Below are 18,475 nucleotides of genomic sequence, written 5' to 3' on the forward strand. Positions count from 1 at the left end.
CGGACCATTTCCCACAACTTTTGCCTTATTTGACTCACTGTTTAACGGAAAAATTCTTAAATCCCGCATTTGAAAATTAAATGTTGAGAATATACGAAAAATGATATTTTTGCATATTTAGACTCAAAAAACGTACAAAGTGGTTGGGTTTTTTGCTGATTTAGAATTTTTCGGTCATTTCCAACAATTCTTGACTTATTTGCAACATGATTTTGCGTGAAAAATGCTTAAATCCCGCACTTGAAAGTTAAATCTTTAGGATTTAACGAAATTCGGGAAAATCATGATTTCAAGGCCCCATAAGGCTTATCGGGTGTACTCAAAAGGCCAGTTTTTCTTGTTTTCGCCCAAATTTTACGTCCTACCCAATCAGCTTTCATTTTTTGGCCGTTTTCGCAAAGTTGAAAATTAAATCTTTGGATTTAATTAAATCCGAACCACTTACAACGGGCATAAAATTATAGAATAAGACCTAATTCATACTGTAACTATCAATTTAAACATAAACTGATTCCGATGTCTTTGAAAAATGGCCGCTTTCGTGAATAAAAAGCCGCCAAAAAGCCAGTCGTTGGCCATTATTTTGGCTTAATTTTCGCAAATTTTCCAGAAAATTTTAATTGTTTTCATTGATTTTTGTCATATATTTATCCTATTTACGATCATATAGCTCAACATGAAGATTCATCACAAAAAAATCGTTTCCAGTGGCGCTAGATCTTCGCTTGGCCGGCGCTAGATCTTCGCTGACACAATGATGTTTGAAAACTCGTGAAATAGCTTGAAATCACTGAAAACATTAGTAATTCATCGTTTCACATTGTCATCGTCTGTGTTGATATTTTATAAACATTTTTGTAGAAATTCTCAAAAAAATCGGTTTGGCCGAATACTTTTTTTGCGCACAATTTCGACCTCTCGATAAACATGGCTACAGAAACGGCAAAAATCATGTTAAATATTTCCAGAATTGGCCCGAATTTATAAGAACATATTATAAACTTAACAAATAGATAGAAAATTGTTCGGTGTTTATCATTTATAAAACGAAAAAAACCAAAAATATAAATTTTTTCCAAGTGGCCGAAAACTTTTTTTGCACACTGTATGTGTACTTATGTTCGGAGAGAAAGAATACCACCGTACGGAAGTGAATGGGAACTTTTTATGTAACGTTTTTCATCATACAAGCGGCAAAATAAAAACGTAAAGATATACGCCTCAATAAGAGGGTAAAAAAACAACTACTGAGAGTAATTCATTCATGAGATTTTTTTCCCTATCTGTTCGTTTATTTTGATTTATTCCTTTAAGAGATTTCAAGCAGAGCGTGGGAGGCCTTGGCAAAAACAGCCAGTAGTGGTAGCAGCATCAGGCGCACATATGCCGTATATTGCCATTATTCAGGTATACAATAATTAAATCCCGGGGCTTATGCCAAAGTCTCTCGTAACGAATGACTTGAATTGATCAATGTTTTGTTGTTGTCATCGTCATCGTCGTTGTCGTCGTCGTCGTCATCGTTGTCATAGATTGTAGCCATTACGAGAGGGAAAGGTATGATACAATTCAATCACATTGCTGTTCTTAATCTTGTTTCCTTTTTTTTCGTATGGCCACAGCATTGCACAGTTACTTTGAACTCAGTGCCATGATAAACTGGTGTGTGGTTTTGGTTTTGATTGTATGCGCAAAGTTGTGGATTGCTTAGGCAGCGAAAAGCGTTCAAAAAACAAAAACCATTGTATCCGGATGCATGAGAAATCAAGCTAATCGAACGGCTCAAACACATCTCAATCAATTGATTGACACTGAAATTCCCAATTTGAATTTCAAATTTTCGCCACAATGAACTCTACGCTTCATACATTCTTTCCCCTTTTTACTAAGTGCCGCATGCCATTGTGGGTCTGAATGTGCTGTTTTTTTTTCTCTCGGTTCTTGTTTTGGGAGAATAAAGAAGGAAAAAAAATGTAAACAGGATGCGTAACGATACAGTATCGTCGAAACATACGCAGTTGATATGTTATTTATGATTCGACTAGCTGAAAATATGGACTTTTCTGATAACTTGTTCTTAAACTGATGCACGAGTATTCGAGAGCGGTATTTGTGAATGGCTGTTGTTGTTGTTTGTTTTTTTTTGTTCGGCTAATATCATTTCCATTGTTGCTGATTCTCTGTCATTTGTTTGATGTCAATTTTGTTGGTGATTTAAGCACCCATAATTCATCGTTTGCGTTCCACATAATGTGAATTTGTCATCAGAGCTATAGCAATATGAGCATCGAGCTCAGTGTATTTGAAAGACTTTCGTTGGACGTATCGAACCGTAGCACTTCTATCGCTCTCAGTTCGCATTTGGAATTCAGAACAAGACCAGTTGAAAGATGTTTTTTTAAGTAAGGTGATATTTATTCGGTGAAAGTGACACAATGTGTTCGAGAGACGGTAAAGTCAAAGTGAATATCACAGCGATTGTAACGAGTTTCCGGCGGAAATGAACAAGAGAGTTTCGTTTTTTTATTTCATCGATCCACGTATTACCATTAGTTGTACCATGTGTGAGGCACGGACACCTTAAAGCAATATTTTTGATAGATCCATTTTATCGGCATATTTATTGTTCTGATCACATTTTTAGCACAACTGAGCTCAAACGAAAACAAACAACTTACGTTTTTCACCGTAACGTCCCATTGGCGTGTATCGCGGTTGTTGGCATTGTGGCTGGGGGACGGTTTTTTCCACAATGGCGTTAGCATATGAATCGAACGAACACCACTAAACGTACCATGCCACTTCAGGTGACCATAGACGGGATCTTTATCGTTGTACGTCCATAGTAATTTCATTGTGTTTCCCTGCGAAAAAATAAAATTAAAATAAAGTCAGCCTAAAAGAATCAGCACAAATTGCAACTGAAGACAACAAAAAGCGCAATCGCGTTCAATTAAAAGAAACATTTCAATAAATAAAGGAATCGATGTAATTGTTATCGGCAATTTGCACCGAACGTTGATAAATGGTCTGCGAATGAAAGAGAAATATATTTTCAAATTCTTTTCCATAAATAAGTTAGCAATTCTCCCTCCGATCAATTCATGTCATCATCAATATGCAGACGTACATTTTTTTTTCTCTTCTCTGTGTCGTGTTTGTTTCATCGGATTTTTTGCTCATTTTTTCCATGAAAATACTGTTTTGTAAATAAATCTTTCTATCTCAATATCAGACGAGAATTCGTTGGCTGGAAAATTAACTCACCGTTATGGTTACATCATGCGGATCACATGTTTCCAACGGTCGTCGAAATACAATTTGCGTATGCGTCCCATTTTGGTAGCCCTCTTCAGCCAATACATTTTGTGTATCATCTTGCACGGGAATGGTGTTATCGCCGCCGGTGCCATGACAGTCCTGAAAATCAATCATAAGCATTTTTATTTCTACATTCAATCGATTTCAATGCGTGTGGTGTTTTTCTTCTCTTTTTTTTTCATTTATATTGGGCGCTCTTCCCCCCTCCCCTTCCAATTGTCTTTCTATCCGAATGCGAATAATAGGTGAACTCGATGATAACCACAACGAAAAAAGATCTAATGATTCGCGGAATTTTCCAGAAAATATGATTGAATTACATCATCACACACACATAACGAACAAATAACATAACAAATGATAAAAAAACGGCATTTCGAACTTATATTTAAAAAATGATATGTGCAATTGGAGCGCACGAATACATGGCCACACAAAATAAACGCACACACACACACATACAAACACGCTAGATGCCACTACGAACGGCTGAGAAAGGAGAAAACGATTGGCAGATGGCTTGTAAATGACAGATGTTTCTCGGTATGAATTTTGGTTTCTTTGTTTTGCCACTCGACAACTCAAATTCAAACGTATTCATTCTCTTTTTAACGGCTCTAAAAAAAACGACGAAAAGCTGTAACTGTAAAATAATAAAATGCTATTGATCGCGTTCAGTATGCATTGGCTCATGTTCTTTTTTTTTCAAATAACAATAGCACATGCATGAATTTGCGTATGAGTGTTTTTTTAGCATGCAGCTGAACGATTTCATAGAGGTATAAGATAAGGGAAAACCAATTAAATTTAAAGCGTTTCAACAATATTTCATGATCACTATTCTGCTATTTGTTGATTGTTGAAATGATAAACTCAAAGGAAGAAAAACAAATAACAAAGGTGAATTGAATACAAATGACGAGAAGAAACACACATGCTAGACAGAGAGAATGTGGCGGTGCGGTCTGCACGGATGCGAAAGCATTTCCTTCCGCTCTTTTTTCTGTTTCTTCTTCTTCTTCAATCTCTCACTCTTGATGTGGTTATGCACCGGTGACGTTCAACCGTATCCCCATTCACACGAATGCTGTACTGTCTCCGTCTCCTGGTCTCGTGTGCATTTGGAGTTTTAATAAAACATTTCAAGTTGACAGTATGACATTCACTTGCCCGAAACTCGATGAAACGGGCAAAATGAAAATATACGAAATGTCGTTTCGTTGCTACTGCTGCTGCTCTTTTTTTATGCACTTGAATTGGCCAAGTATTTTAAAATTGCAAGAAGCTACAGTCATTTATTCGGTGCCAGCTTAAATTAATATTCAACATGAAACGAGAAATTATTTTTAAAGCAGCTAATTGGGTCTCTTTTAGTCAATGTCATACTTTAATTACTGCATAACTCAACTCAAGTCATACAAAAAAGTATACGAGCGAGATAGGGTTTGTGTCTCTATAAGATGTGTTTTTATGGTCTTCTGTGTTCATGTGCGCGAGAATTTTGCATTTCCGTTTTCGTAAATATCTTTTTACAAATACATTTGAAAGTCATGGAGAGGGAGAAAAAAGAAACACACACAACGCTCAGCGGTGTATTTTGGAAGTTATCAGGAATTATGCATCGTTGAATTCGAATATTTCAACGCATCTACACACAAACGAAAGAATAGCAAACAAAAACTAAAAAGTGTGTTTATTTTCGTACGTTTTGCATCATGGAAATTAGTTTCATCGATTCATACCACGCGATATTCATATAGAATACGAATTTTGATGCGCTAAAATACGCAGGAATTTTTGATTAAGCTGTAGAATTCTCGCGTTTCACATTACACTATACATCAACGAAAATGAGTTTAACCATATTAAGAACCGACCATTTCAATGTCATTCCTTCGCTCGAAACGAGCACTCTACACGGAAAATTTACCGACAAGATAGAATTGGCTTTGGGAATTTTCGCACCGCAATTGAATAAATTGCGTCTATTTCGTGTCTCGATGCATTAGTCGAAAAGTTTATGTCGCTCGTAAAATATCCTGTTTTAGTTTGAAAATCCACCTTGGCACCCATGTGCAAATTACATTGTGAACGAACGAAAACGCGTGCATCGAATCGCTGTGAATTCAAGACGAATATTTCAATTATTATTACTTTCGTCGTAAGTTGTTCAGCTCAAAAATGCCGGATGCAGAAATAATATTGTGGAAACGAACTGAAGAACAGAAAAAAAAATGGGCAACAGTAGAAAAAGAATCTGCTTGTTTCGACTATTTCGAGTGCATTTGGAAGTCTCAGTTTTTGAGATAGTCACGCCATTTGGTTATTACCTCGTCGGGCGCGCGTACAGACGTAGCAATTCTATTTTCTTTTGAATGCATTTCATGGAAATTCAGCCATAGGTTCGGTCGTATTCTGCAAAAGTCACGGACAAAAAGGTACGAAATTGGTCTGAACCATAGTGAAAATGAGTTTCGATCCAGAACATAGAACACTGCGCAGCGACTGGCCGAACAGAGAAAACAGAAGAACAAAAAATACATGTAAATCGGCAGCAGCGGCTTTACGTATGGCGGAATGTCGAGATAATAATTGATTTCCGATTTTGCCACAGCAAAAAACAGAAGAACACAATTCAATAAACAATGCCAACAGAAAATGAGTAGCAGCAGCAGCAGCTCTACAATGCACACGATGAATTTCGTTTTCAACCTTGCTATGCGCTCGAAACATACATTTCGATACAATTTATTTGCACAGTGAAAAAAAAGCAACCGATCTGCAACCAAAATAAAGAAGAAAAAAAAAACAAACCGGCCATAAACACATACACGAAAACGGGCAGACACAAAACTGGACACCGTGCAGCCGCCACGTTCTTTGACGCTCAATGAATCAATCGACTGAAAATGCAACACACACACATATGCAGACATGTTCGCTCGGGCCAAATGGAATGGCGCATAAACGATTATGAACGTGAGAACCGAATTCGCAAACCGCATCTCTCGCTATCATTTATTTACGTTTTCTCATTCGCTTGCGCGTCTCGTTTATTTTTCACCTAAATAAATTGCCGATTACTTGACTCTTCTCGTTCTTTCTGCATTATTATTGTTATTATGATTGTTTGCAGCAGTTGACGTTGGTGCTGGTATCCTTCGTGTCCATTTAACTCGTCGTACACTCGTCGAGTGGATCAATGTGCGTGTATAGAATGCGCACAGGAATTTCAACATTAAGCGACTTAAAATCGGATGGTGAACCCATAGAATGAAACAAAAATCTGCGTTCAACTGCTGCCGATAACTTTGCGATATTCTTACGAAATGGGAGTCATTTCATTTAATTTGCATGCCATTTCCTTGTCAGCAAACAATTTTTGACTTGCTAATCATTGAATTGAGCCAAATCTCACTTCTACGAGTAGCAATTCAATCACTCTTCTTCATCGCCAAAATCATATTGAGCGATGGCCATTTGGCTACGGAATGTTTTTAGTATTCATGAATGCCGCATTGATAATTCGCATGCGAAAAAAACACGTAGAACACTGGTAGTGGTTGCCCTCGGGCATTTTTGGCTGAATGAGAATGAGTGAGACGACTTTAATACAAAATTACGATGTGATAACTTCTTCGTTTTTTTTTTCAACATTCTTAATTTTTCGATTTTCTTTGTGGCATACGTATTTAGTTTCTGTCATTCGCCGCAATTTTTCGTCTTCGTTTTTTCTCGTTCTATCCCTCGATCATTGGATACGGTTTTATATCGTCCGCTTCGATAAGTTATTTGTTGAAATGAAGCAATTTAAATATGCGGTTGTTTTTTTTTCGCCTTTTTTGTCTTCACTCTACTCGGCTGCCAACAAGAAATTCCACTGAATTTGTTGCTCTTTGCTCGGTTTCATATGCATATGTTTGAATCAGTGTTAAATGCTTCGTTCATTCTCGGCGATTATTTCTGGTGATAATAACACAGAATCATTGTTGGTTTTAAAAGAGTTTTAATACCATCTACGAAACGAACCGGAGATAAGTATAAATGATATTTAACCAAAAAATCGATTTGTTGCTGCAAAGTGGGCAAAAACTACATCTCTTCTGATATGGAATTGATTTGGTTTTATCAAGTGTGGTTCATTCTGGCATCGTGCATCTGCAAAACTTGTCAAAACTCGCTCGCATTTGAACTGGTGTAGTTTAACTTTTAAACGGTTTGAAAAGAGTTGCACACGTTTTCAATGTGTGATTGCATTAAATCCAATTTCATGGTGTGCGTTCGAAGAAAGAGAGTGAGATAATTATGTGGTACAAATGGGCCTTCACTTGCACAATTGCATTCGTTAATCTCATGTGCACCGTATGAAATTTCATACACTTTAAGCGGTCACTCTCGTTTTTTTCCCATTCCACTGCAGTGGATCCAAATAGCTTTGAATGTAAAATAGCATTACATTTTAATTCGTAATATCTTCATTCTGTTGCCGATGAAATGTAACGGAACGAACTACACATGAAATCCATTCAAAACAAAAGGCATAAAATAATGATAGTATTTCTATTTTATTCAGACGAGAAAAAAATGCGATTGTAACCCTCAATGCTTGTGGCGGAGGAGACTCGGATGTCTCGTTCGATTACGTCAGCATATTCTTATAGCAAAGTGGCTATTAATATGACTTTTGGTCAAGGCAAAAACTATCGAATAAAAATTGGATAATATTCGAAGCGAAAAAAAGGAAACGAATTATGCATATAAGCAGGAGAAAAGAAATTTATTCCGAGAAACCACACAAAAACAAACATATACACACAAACCAAAGGGAATGAAATTTGTTTAAGAATGTGAACGCCTAACCCACGACACAGCTCACAACGCATGGAGAGCATAGAAAAGCGTCTGTTTTTAGGTTGTTTGTGTATTTTTAGGATATCGTGTTGTCGTTATCGTATTCGTACTTTCTTTCGTCTCTTGTGTTCGTTTCTTCATCTCTTCTTTTCTTTCGTCTGGAATATCTTTTCGTGTACTTGGTAATGTTTAGATCTCAAATTTCAAATTGCTCAGTGAATTTTTTTTTTCCATCATCTACCATTTCCCTTGCTTTCTTTATTTCGTCATCTACGTTGTGCTGGCATTTACCAGCACTTATTCGTATTTTTTTTCTCCTTCCCTTCACATGTGTTTGCATAGTAAATACTCTCGCCCGTGTATCTATGAATTTGTGCACAAACACATACACATTTTAACAACGCCAACGGGAAAAAAAGAAACAAACAGCCACGAATCGGAGAACAAAAAGTACATCGATTGTGTGGAGTGTAATGAAATTTTAGGGTTGAAAAACCGTTGAATTTCCGATTGTTGTTGCCAATCCAAACAATTTGATAGATGTGGCGCACTTATGTATTTAAAGAAACTAAATGTTGCGGCACATATGATATATTTATAGCCATACAGATTGAAAATTCGTCTTGAGCAAACTGTATTCGATCGATGTGCTTCGATAAATGCAGCACAACGACAACGACAACGACAACGACAACGACAACGACAACGACAACGACAACGACGACGATGATGATGTTGAACGAAAATGGCTAATGCTGAACAGATTGAAACGGCTCAAGTGTAACACCATGCCACAATATTTGTTACGTCGACAGTCCACCATATAAATCCCATTATTCAACAGATATGAGACATTGTTTCTTGCGGAATCCTGCGTCGATAAGAGTTATGGTGTGTTTTTACGATGAGTTTATGTTTCCTTCATGCCATTGCATGAATTGAAAATGGGGTTCGATTCATTGATTGTTGCTATTGTTGGTTTGAGCATTCTTTGCTCCCTCTCCCTATCTCCTCTATCTTACTTTCCCACTCTGTCATTCACATGCACATTCTATCTGTCGCTTCATCGAAACGATGACTAACAACAGCCACTAATGAACTACCGTAGCAGCGTTGTAGAATCTACACGTTTTTTTTGTGTCGAATTCATCACCCAACCGATTTCTCCTCATTACTTTTTTCGCATGGACTGTGTCGCATTTATAATTCTCTTCATTAATACTGACTGGAAAGACTGTTTTTTTTCTATTTTGCACGAAAAGGGAGGAAAACATTGCTAGAATAGAGTATATATTTACCAAAACGTTGGGTTCACCGGTACGGTCGTCAATCCAAGCAAGAATTATATCAGATTCGCCGATTTTTTCACTTTTATACGAGAAACCTAATCCAACGTAGCCGCGCGTATTAACTGTCGCACGGAATATTATATCTTTGGGCGTTTTTTTCCAATCCAATACAAATAGACCATTTCCGTCGAGGATTTCGGTGCGAAACCATTTTGAATGTTGACCACCATGCGAATTGTGATGATTATGAACGTGATTCGAAAACACTGGCTCCAATTGAATACACAGAACAAAGAACACAGGCACAACACTCACAATCCAACGCACCACCACTGAATTACCGCCACACATTTTGTTATATTGATTATTGTGTGTGCCAACACCGAAGAGTGGTGAAAATTACACGATCAAAACAAACAACAATTTAATTTCACCGTCGATAATCACTTCCTTTTTTTTCTTGGTGAAAATGTTAAATCGAAGTAAAAAATTCAATTATATAGTCGCGCGTACACATCACACACACATAAAATCTACTGTTTAGCAAACAAAACACTCGAATTTCTGTTTCGATACGATCGAAGAGTACACAGTTCTTTTTTTCGTTACAACATCAATCCACAGCTCTCATTTAACCTTCTGGCCGTTTTAACAACAAAAATTATACTAACACATTAAACGGTCGACGTTTCATAGCTAGTGGCAATGAGACCACGCTCAAATTCGAACCAACCAACGGAACAAAAACAAACCTCTACATTGCACACAGCCGGAATAGAATAAGGGAAGAGTCGGAATGAAACATAACGATCGAACGAACGAACAAACGAGATGCGAAACTGTAGACACCGGTGCTAAACACACACACACACACATACATACATACACATTGTGATGACATACTCGCAGCAAAACAAACGATTCGCTTTGCTTGGCTTGCCTTGGCTTGGATTGCGAGAGGAAAGGAGATAGAGAAGAGCAGAGACGAAGGAAAACATTGAAAGAAGAAGGAGATGGCATTTGCAGACTTAAAATCCGTGAAGAAGAATGGTTTTTAATACAGAACTGAATTCTAAAAATTGAATTTGGAAGAGACCAACGAATTTGATTGAAATAAAGTACGTAAAGCTAGAGTTTTATTTTTCATTTCGGTCACCCAATGCTTTTCTTATGAGGATGTCATCTGCACAGGTAGGAATTATGTATCGTACGCAAGAGCCGTTGAAGATCAGCAAAAAGAACGAAAAATGGCCATCCATTACGACTACCAACATATGCTGAATGCATTCAATTTATGTTGTCTTCTGATCCTCTGTTTCGTCCTTACTCTTTTCGCCGCACGTGATTTCACATGCATGTGCCTCATCTGTCTGTGCGTTTGTTTGTATGTGTGTGCGGCGGCAATGTGCAGCAATTGTACGATCAATGAATGCATCAGGAGGATTTGTTTTTTGTAGATTCGGATTCTGGTTGATATTTATATTGTGTGCACAAGCCACCGCTGCATATGAACAAATCCAATGAAGACAAGAAAATGCAGAAGAATGACTAGAAAACCGAAAATAGTTTTTAAGAAGGAGCGTGCACAACGGACAACAACAGCTAAAGAATTGAACCATTCACCATTGAACCGGGGAGAGAGAAAGAAAGAGAATAAGAGGAAATGTATGCGAGCATATAGGCTTATTAGTGAACGTACATTTGTTGTTGGGTATCGTTATGTTTGTGTTTCGGTTGCAGCAATTGCAGAAACGGAGCAGATGTTCGGAAAAAAAAACGTTGAATCCACTTTTATTTCGGTACTCATTGAGATGTGTTAGTGTAAGTGTTAGCGTTCGTGCTCTTGTCTGTGTGTGTATATGTGTGCACAAGTGTACAATGCATCGGAATACAAAGCGAAACGGTCGAGTTTATATACTCAATTGAATTCAGCCACTCTCGAATATCAAATGAGAGCTATAATAATAAAGAAAAACGTTACTCTCCGCGAAAAAATTGAATACAAACGAACATGTAAACCCTTTTGCTCTTGACACTCATAACCCATATATGCAGATTTACCCCACGAGAATCATACTATTTCTATCAAACTATTACAAAACTTAACCGAAATTACACAATCGTAACCACAACTATCCTTTACATCATGAGAGTGATGCAACATGAACACTCTCCTCGGATAAACACACAATCTGCATTCGACTCAATCTGCTTGAATATCTCAATCGCTTCTCAGTTGATATTCCAGATATAATAGGTAGATGTTTTCACATGGTTTGAGGTCACCTAAAGGCTCTTTTTCTTTAAACTACCTTCCATGTTATCGACTGAATGTTACCAATACCGGTCGATGTTAACAGTTAATGTCTTATGCAACTTGATTTAAATCACTGCACTTCTGATAATCACTAGAAAACACGTTGTACACAGTATCAAGGCTGTTCAGTTGGTCGATAATTGAGCTATGAGTGTAAATAACACAACGTGATATAATTATTCATGATGTTATATTCACAATTGAAGCAAAATATTTTTGGATTTAAACAATAATTTTGCACTCGATTTAGGAACGTTCAAAAGCCATTTTCTATTATGGTAAATCTCCAGTAAATTTATCGATACATTTTTTTAGCGTATTAAATGTGCTCATCATAAATCGTAAAGTGATATTTGGAAATATTACTAGAAGTATGTACTTTTGCTTTTGAACGCGACGAGTTTAAACTGTCACTTCTTATTCGCATCGTATGTAGTAATTTTCGTCAATTTTACGTGATGAAAATCTATGATCCCAAAATTTTCGACGGGTTCATCAACTCATGCAATAAAAAAACTGTTGAATTTCCGACGAATCAACATTTTACCCACGAGTAAACTATCGAAAAGTGATACTAATAATAATCTATATGTTATGTGAATTCTGAATATCCAAGCAAAAACTTTGCCGAAACCAAACGAAAAATTTATGAAAAAAACACTCAAAGTTGAAATATAAAAAAATTTGCTTCATTGAAGATCAATTTGAAGCGTTTGCGGTTTTCAATGAATTGATATCCCCATTAGCGAGAACAAAAGAGAAAGAGAATCTGAGAGAGAGAGAGAGAGAAAATTATGCGAACATAGTTTTGGAGCTTCAGTTTGGCAAACAGAGTGTGCAGAAATAAAACCCAGACGTAGATAAAAGAATGAGTCATCAAAATGGATGGACGCAGACGGCACCAATTGCAATAATGAAGAGTAACCAATGTATTCTTTGATTTTCAATAACGACAAATGGATGCAAAGAGCGCACACGAACATCGAATACGAAAGAGTTGAACAAACACGGCAGCATGTGCAATGGTTCATTCATGCGTTAGATTTCGGGCCCGAATCGAATTAAATGCGTTTGCACAATGACACCGATAAAGCACAACACATGAATCTGCTCACAGCCAAAGTGTGCAAACAGAATAGTTCCATCGCCGGAATGCCATTGATAAAACTTAATCGAGTATGCAGAATGTAAGCATCAAATATTTCAAGACTAATGTTACAACCAAGTGATAGTGTATACTCAATCAAAGCTAATGCGTTTAATCGATGTGTATCCTGCAGCTGAGCTTGTATGCTTTCCATTTGTTGCGTCGTAGCAAGTGAAAAATGCGACAAATGGCACAATCATCGTTTTGGTTGTGCTTAATCTTTGAAATGTTGTCGCAATGTAATTCCAACGAAAACGTTGCTGCTCGGTGGACAGACAATAGAAGCGGAAAGTCATTGCAATTCTTGTCGTTCGAATAACATGAATTAAATCAGTGTTTTGACCGTACCCATAACGATTCTGTCACTAATGTTACTCTCAACCAGATCTTAAATCACATCACCAATACTGAGGGTTGAAATTCTGAAAATCTACACATTTCCAGATGAATATTACTATATTAGAATTTTGCGTCACCATTTTTCGCTCACACAAACTTCTATTTACATTGTCAATTCATCGAACTGAAATTCATTTGGTTTCGGGCGTTTCGGTGCGGGGAACGTCCGTAATTAGGGAACCAATCACTTTGTTTGCTTCGCTAATTTGGCTGTGTACACGAGTGATGTCTGAGTCTGTGTTTTGCACACAAAAACCACTAATTATCAGCTGTACCAAATCAAATTTGGTGAAGTAGTTTGGGGTTTTTGTGCTTTTGCTAGTGCTCGAAGAATGAAAGAGAAATTCGACAATCCGACAGCATAAATTCAATCGTTAATCATTACGATTAATGAACAAATAATGACACAATTAATAGATTAATTGGATTGAGAGGTACATTTTTAGTCCAACCATCATAATTACTATTATCATTAAGTAGTTCATTGGTTGTTGACATTTGAAGAAAGACAAAGAAAGAAATTCGATGGAATGCATATGTTCTGCATTGCGGTTCCTAAGAATGTCAAATCCAGATCATTGCAGTTGAATTCATGGAACAAATTCAAATGTATTCAATTATATCACATTGATTTTTTGTGTCGTGACAAATTTATAATGAAATCTGTAGAAAAAAATTCTCTTGAGAGAATAATCAACATACAAAATTGGTATCATATCAATCCCACATAAATAACATCGAAAATCTTTTGAACTCGGGGGGAAAGAACGACACAAATTCAAAGATAACATGGAAATTTTGCCAATGCCTAACAAAACGTGCAAATGCGTGCAAATGCGACAAACGAATGCAAGAAGATGTATGCGTATTTGCCATTCTTATTCGTGCTCAGCGAGCACTGCTCACTACGAACGAGACGAAGTAACATGAAAACAATAACAAAAACATAGACGAACGCTATGTAAATGCTTGCAAATGGACGTGAATATGGCAAATACGTCAAGTCGTTCTTCCCCCTAGCTTTTGAATAGACATATTTTTGTTTGATATACCGTCGTTTTTTTAGTCAAAATCTTGTAAATTATCGATGTTTGACAGATTTTTATCGCATTATAGCCGATCGAACTGCAACCGCATCGTAGGGGAGTAGCAACGACCATGAAATATATGTATTTTATCAAGTTTATTAAGCTCTTTCCAACTTTATGCATAGTGTCGAACTTTTGCTGAAGCTCTACCATCTAAATGTACAGTAAAATAATTTACTGGCACGACGTTAGATGGCGTTTTTCCTGGTCAAAAAAATTGATATATCCTTTTGGTGCGCATAATATATATTGTTTTAAATGTCTCAATAGCTTCAAAAATTTGGAGACCCAATTTGGTGCATGAAAAAATGACCCACAATTATTTGAAAACACAAAATCTAAATTTTGTTGCAAATCACCTTATTGTTTTTGCTGTTGTAGCACAAATCTATGGGTGAGATTGAGAGTGGAGTATGTTTTTTCTTCGATTTATATTTTTGAAAAGGCGAGTATGTTTTCTGATGATTCTGTTGGCGTTAAAGTAGAGTATGTTGTAGTACCGTCTAGCCTCCGCGGTCTTCATGGTTTTCGCGCAACTGATAAAAGATAACAACATAGTGTCTTCGGCAAAGTTGTAGTACTTGAGCTCTTCTATAACTAAGCTGAAGAAAGTTATCTCTTATCTCTTATCAGTTGCGCGCAAATCGCGCACATAAAAAAGCAAATTTTATATAGAACTTTTTTTTTCTTATCATTTTTCGCGCTTTTCGCGGAACTGATAAGAAATAAGAGATAACTGTCTTCAGCGATGTTATAGAAGACCTCGAGTGCTACAACTTTGAAGACACCAAGTTGTTATCTCTTATCAGTTCCGCGGAAACCGTGAAAAACCGCGAGGACCCGCTAAAAACGAACATACTCGCTTTTAACCATTTTTAAGTCGACAGAAACTTGCTCTTCTCTTTCGTAACAAAGTCAATCAAACATACACTACTCTCAATCTCACCCATAGAAATGATACACGATTGTACTTACTTTAAGTGAATGCGCATTTCGAAACGCTCTACGGGCGTTCATCATCAGCACAAGAAGCGTGTCTTTTTTTAGATTGGGACGGCAAAAATACATGCAATTTCTGAAACACAAGGTTATGTACACAATGTCAAATAAACCTCAACCTCATCATCCTTCCACGATTTTCATACCCAATCAATGCAATCTTGAATGATTTCGATCGTTTCCATTCAGTTTTTGTTCTTTTTTCATTCATTTTCTAAAGAAAGTTTGATATTTTCATTGAAAAATTAGAAAAAAAAAATTTCGAATATTTTAAGTCTTTCCTGCATGAAGCCCCCTTTTGGCGGGCAACAGTTTTCCACCCAATTTTCACATTTTTCTTCATTTTTCGGAAAAACCAACATTTTTTCCGTTAGTTATTCATCAAAATAAACCAGGAAAAAAATGTCCAGCTCTGGGAAAAATTCATGCAGTTGAGGGTTAAGTGTGACACATGCATTTGTTGAACTTTTTCTGTTTGTTCTATATGCTGTGCAATAAAAACCTTAATGTAGTGCCAAAACTTATGATACAGATGTTATTACACATTAAAATATTGACTGAGCGGGAAGTTAATCGTGTGAAGCAGATGGGTCCTACCTGGCCGAATCATTCCTGGCGAACATCCTTAGTGCGCATTCCGTTGCGGTGCCAAGTACCATTATTTTTTTTACAAAATTTCCTACGAATAACCGTCATATTTGACTTGGCAATTCTGGAATTGAGTCCTGTGGAATAGATGAACCCGACCTGGTCCGATGTGATCTGGAAGTAAAGTCCTCCAGTACTCATTCCCTACGGAAATGCTAAATCGCATTATTTTCGCCGAATTCCACTCGGATCAGCCTCAAATTTGACTTGGCAAATCTGGAATTTTGTACTGCGATCTCAGTAGCTGCTAACAATATTTCAAAATAGCAACAGCTATCGGCTATAAATAGCAACTACTGATAGCTCGAAATATAGGCGTATACAGAATGGAATTTTTGCTCGCTTCTTCCAGACGACAATATCAGTACACTTGGTGGGCTTATCTAAGTATTATATTTGACCCATTGTTCGCTGTGTTTGTAGAAATAAAATTCATTTTGAAGAAACCAATAAATAAATAGATAAATAAGTGTGGTAATCTCAATAGATTTTGCCGTGCTAATATCTTGAAACTCATATTATTGTTGCCCAAATTCTTGCGTTTAGTGATAAAAGGAATAATATCGTTTGATTGTTTCAAAAATTAATATTGCAATTTCGTGATAAAACTCGTCCGATTGATTATTTATTAGCAGTGTTGGGTAAAGATGAAGATAACAGATAAGATACAGATAAGATAACAGATAAGATGGTATCTTTTATCTTATCTCCATCTTATACTAAAATATCTCATCTTATCTAGATACATATTTTTTTAACGGTATCTTTTAGTATTATCTAGATACTTTTAAGATGTTTTAATGTTCAATTGAAAAAAAAAATCTTAAAATTTCAAATATTTTTTCATGGTTTGTGAAGAAGACTACTATTTATTATTTTAGTCTGAAATTGTAATTGATTAAAAAAATATGATAAAACATCTTGAAAAATATCTAGATTCTTTTAAGATAATATCTTATCTTCTCAATTTTTTGGATAAGATGACAGTATCTTATCTAGATACATTTTATTCAAAATGAAATAAATCTTATCTTATCTAGATACAAAAATCATTATGACTGCCCAACACTGTTTATTAGAGAAGTGGGCTTTGTTTGACGCATATTTTTGTGGTCGTTCTATTAAATAATAAACGCTCAGAACAAAATCCAATCTAATCTCCCTTTTTTTCTCCCATACAAACATTTTGAGACGCAAAACATTTATCCGGCCTAATTGAGTGTGCACCATTTGAACTGTAGTTATGAAATGCCATGTATTTGAATAGCTTCTTTAAAATGAAAAAAAACGTTATGCGGTGATAATTGCGCCTTTTTACTGGTAAATTTATAAACGCTGTCAAGTGTTGTTTATTTATCTTGAATGATAACATTTTTTCTCCATTTTTTGTTGTAAATCGCTATTGAAATCGTAAGTGCAATGCTGTTAATTAAAGTGTTTAAGAATTTTAATTTGATTTTATCGAAACCGAGCCAATAATCAAACGTTTGTTTGCATTTCCGAAATCATACAATGCGGAAAAGTTCCAATAAAAGTGAATGAAAAGTGAAAAAAACGATAATACAATAGTTTAAACGATTTAAATGATTTTGATAATTGCATATTGCGGACTAGTGTTTTTCCACTTTGATGGTATCGTTTAACATGAATTATGAGCTTTTCTCCACAATATTTATATTAAATTCCCAATATTTACAAGCGGTGCGCTTGTCAGTGTTATCAAATGTTGTGTACTTAGTCACAAAATTAATTTTGAACTGAACAATTTAGCAAGAATGGGATGGAACACTGGGCTGGAATTCTAAGTCATTCCACCAAAATCATTCGGAATTATTTTTTTCGTACATAAGACCATATTGGAGTGAAAGAGAGAGATTCCACTATTTTTCAGCGTTCCACCGGAATTATTTCTCACACATTCCACTCTTCCTTGAGTTATCGGAATAATTCCGGTGGAATGCTGAAAAATAGTGGAATCTCTCTCTTTCACTCCAATATGGCTTATATACGAAAAAAATAATTCCGAACGATTTTGGTGGAATGACTTAGAATTCCACCCCTGGTAAATGGAATGTCAAATTGGAATCTATGCTAAACATCATTTAGCATAAAACCTATCGAAAATGCGTAATTGTTCTGAAATCAAAGTGTTTGACTGACTGTTCATCATGAAATTCGTCACGCCAATCATTAATTGAATCACGATAATATATTTTTTTATGACAGCCTATTTATCGCTTGTGCTTTCGGCCATGTGCCGTTTGTCATCAAAAACAAATCGTTTTTCAATCACGATAGATAGCCCCAATTCTATCGATTTCATCTATGTTATCAGTGTCGGGTGTTTTTTTTTTCAAAAGGCAACCCATATTTGCTGAGGTCGATTAAACTCAATGAGAAGCATTCATAAGTTCAG

General features: G+C 36.2%; 1 protein-coding gene across 1 annotated transcript in view; it reads right to left on the reverse strand.

Moving 5' to 3' along the window:
• LOC129573883 (MOXD1 homolog 1) overlaps window positions 1-10,234 on the reverse strand; it is a 20,180-nt gene extending 9,946 nt beyond the window's left edge. Inside the window, exons 1-3 of the mRNA XM_055455021.1 lie at window positions 9,471-10,234; window positions 3,268-3,420; window positions 2,679-2,864 (exon numbers count right to left, since the gene is read on the reverse strand). Coding sequence (XP_055310996.1) covers window positions 2,679-2,864; window positions 3,268-3,420; window positions 9,471-9,812 — 681 coding nt within the window. The 5' untranslated portion in view covers window positions 9,813-10,234. The remainder of the gene's footprint in view (window positions 1-2,678; window positions 2,865-3,267; window positions 3,421-9,470) is intronic.
• Between the last annotated feature and the right edge of the window lie 8,241 nt (window positions 10,235-18,475).

Source organism: Sitodiplosis mosellana, unplaced genomic scaffold (genome assembly GCF_009176505.1).
Source record: "Sitodiplosis mosellana isolate CC-2019 unplaced genomic scaffold, AAFC_SMos_1.0 Smas_scaffold_6150, whole genome shotgun sequence".
In the NCBI taxonomy this organism is placed as follows: Eukaryota; Metazoa; Arthropoda; class Insecta; order Diptera; family Cecidomyiidae; genus Sitodiplosis; species Sitodiplosis mosellana.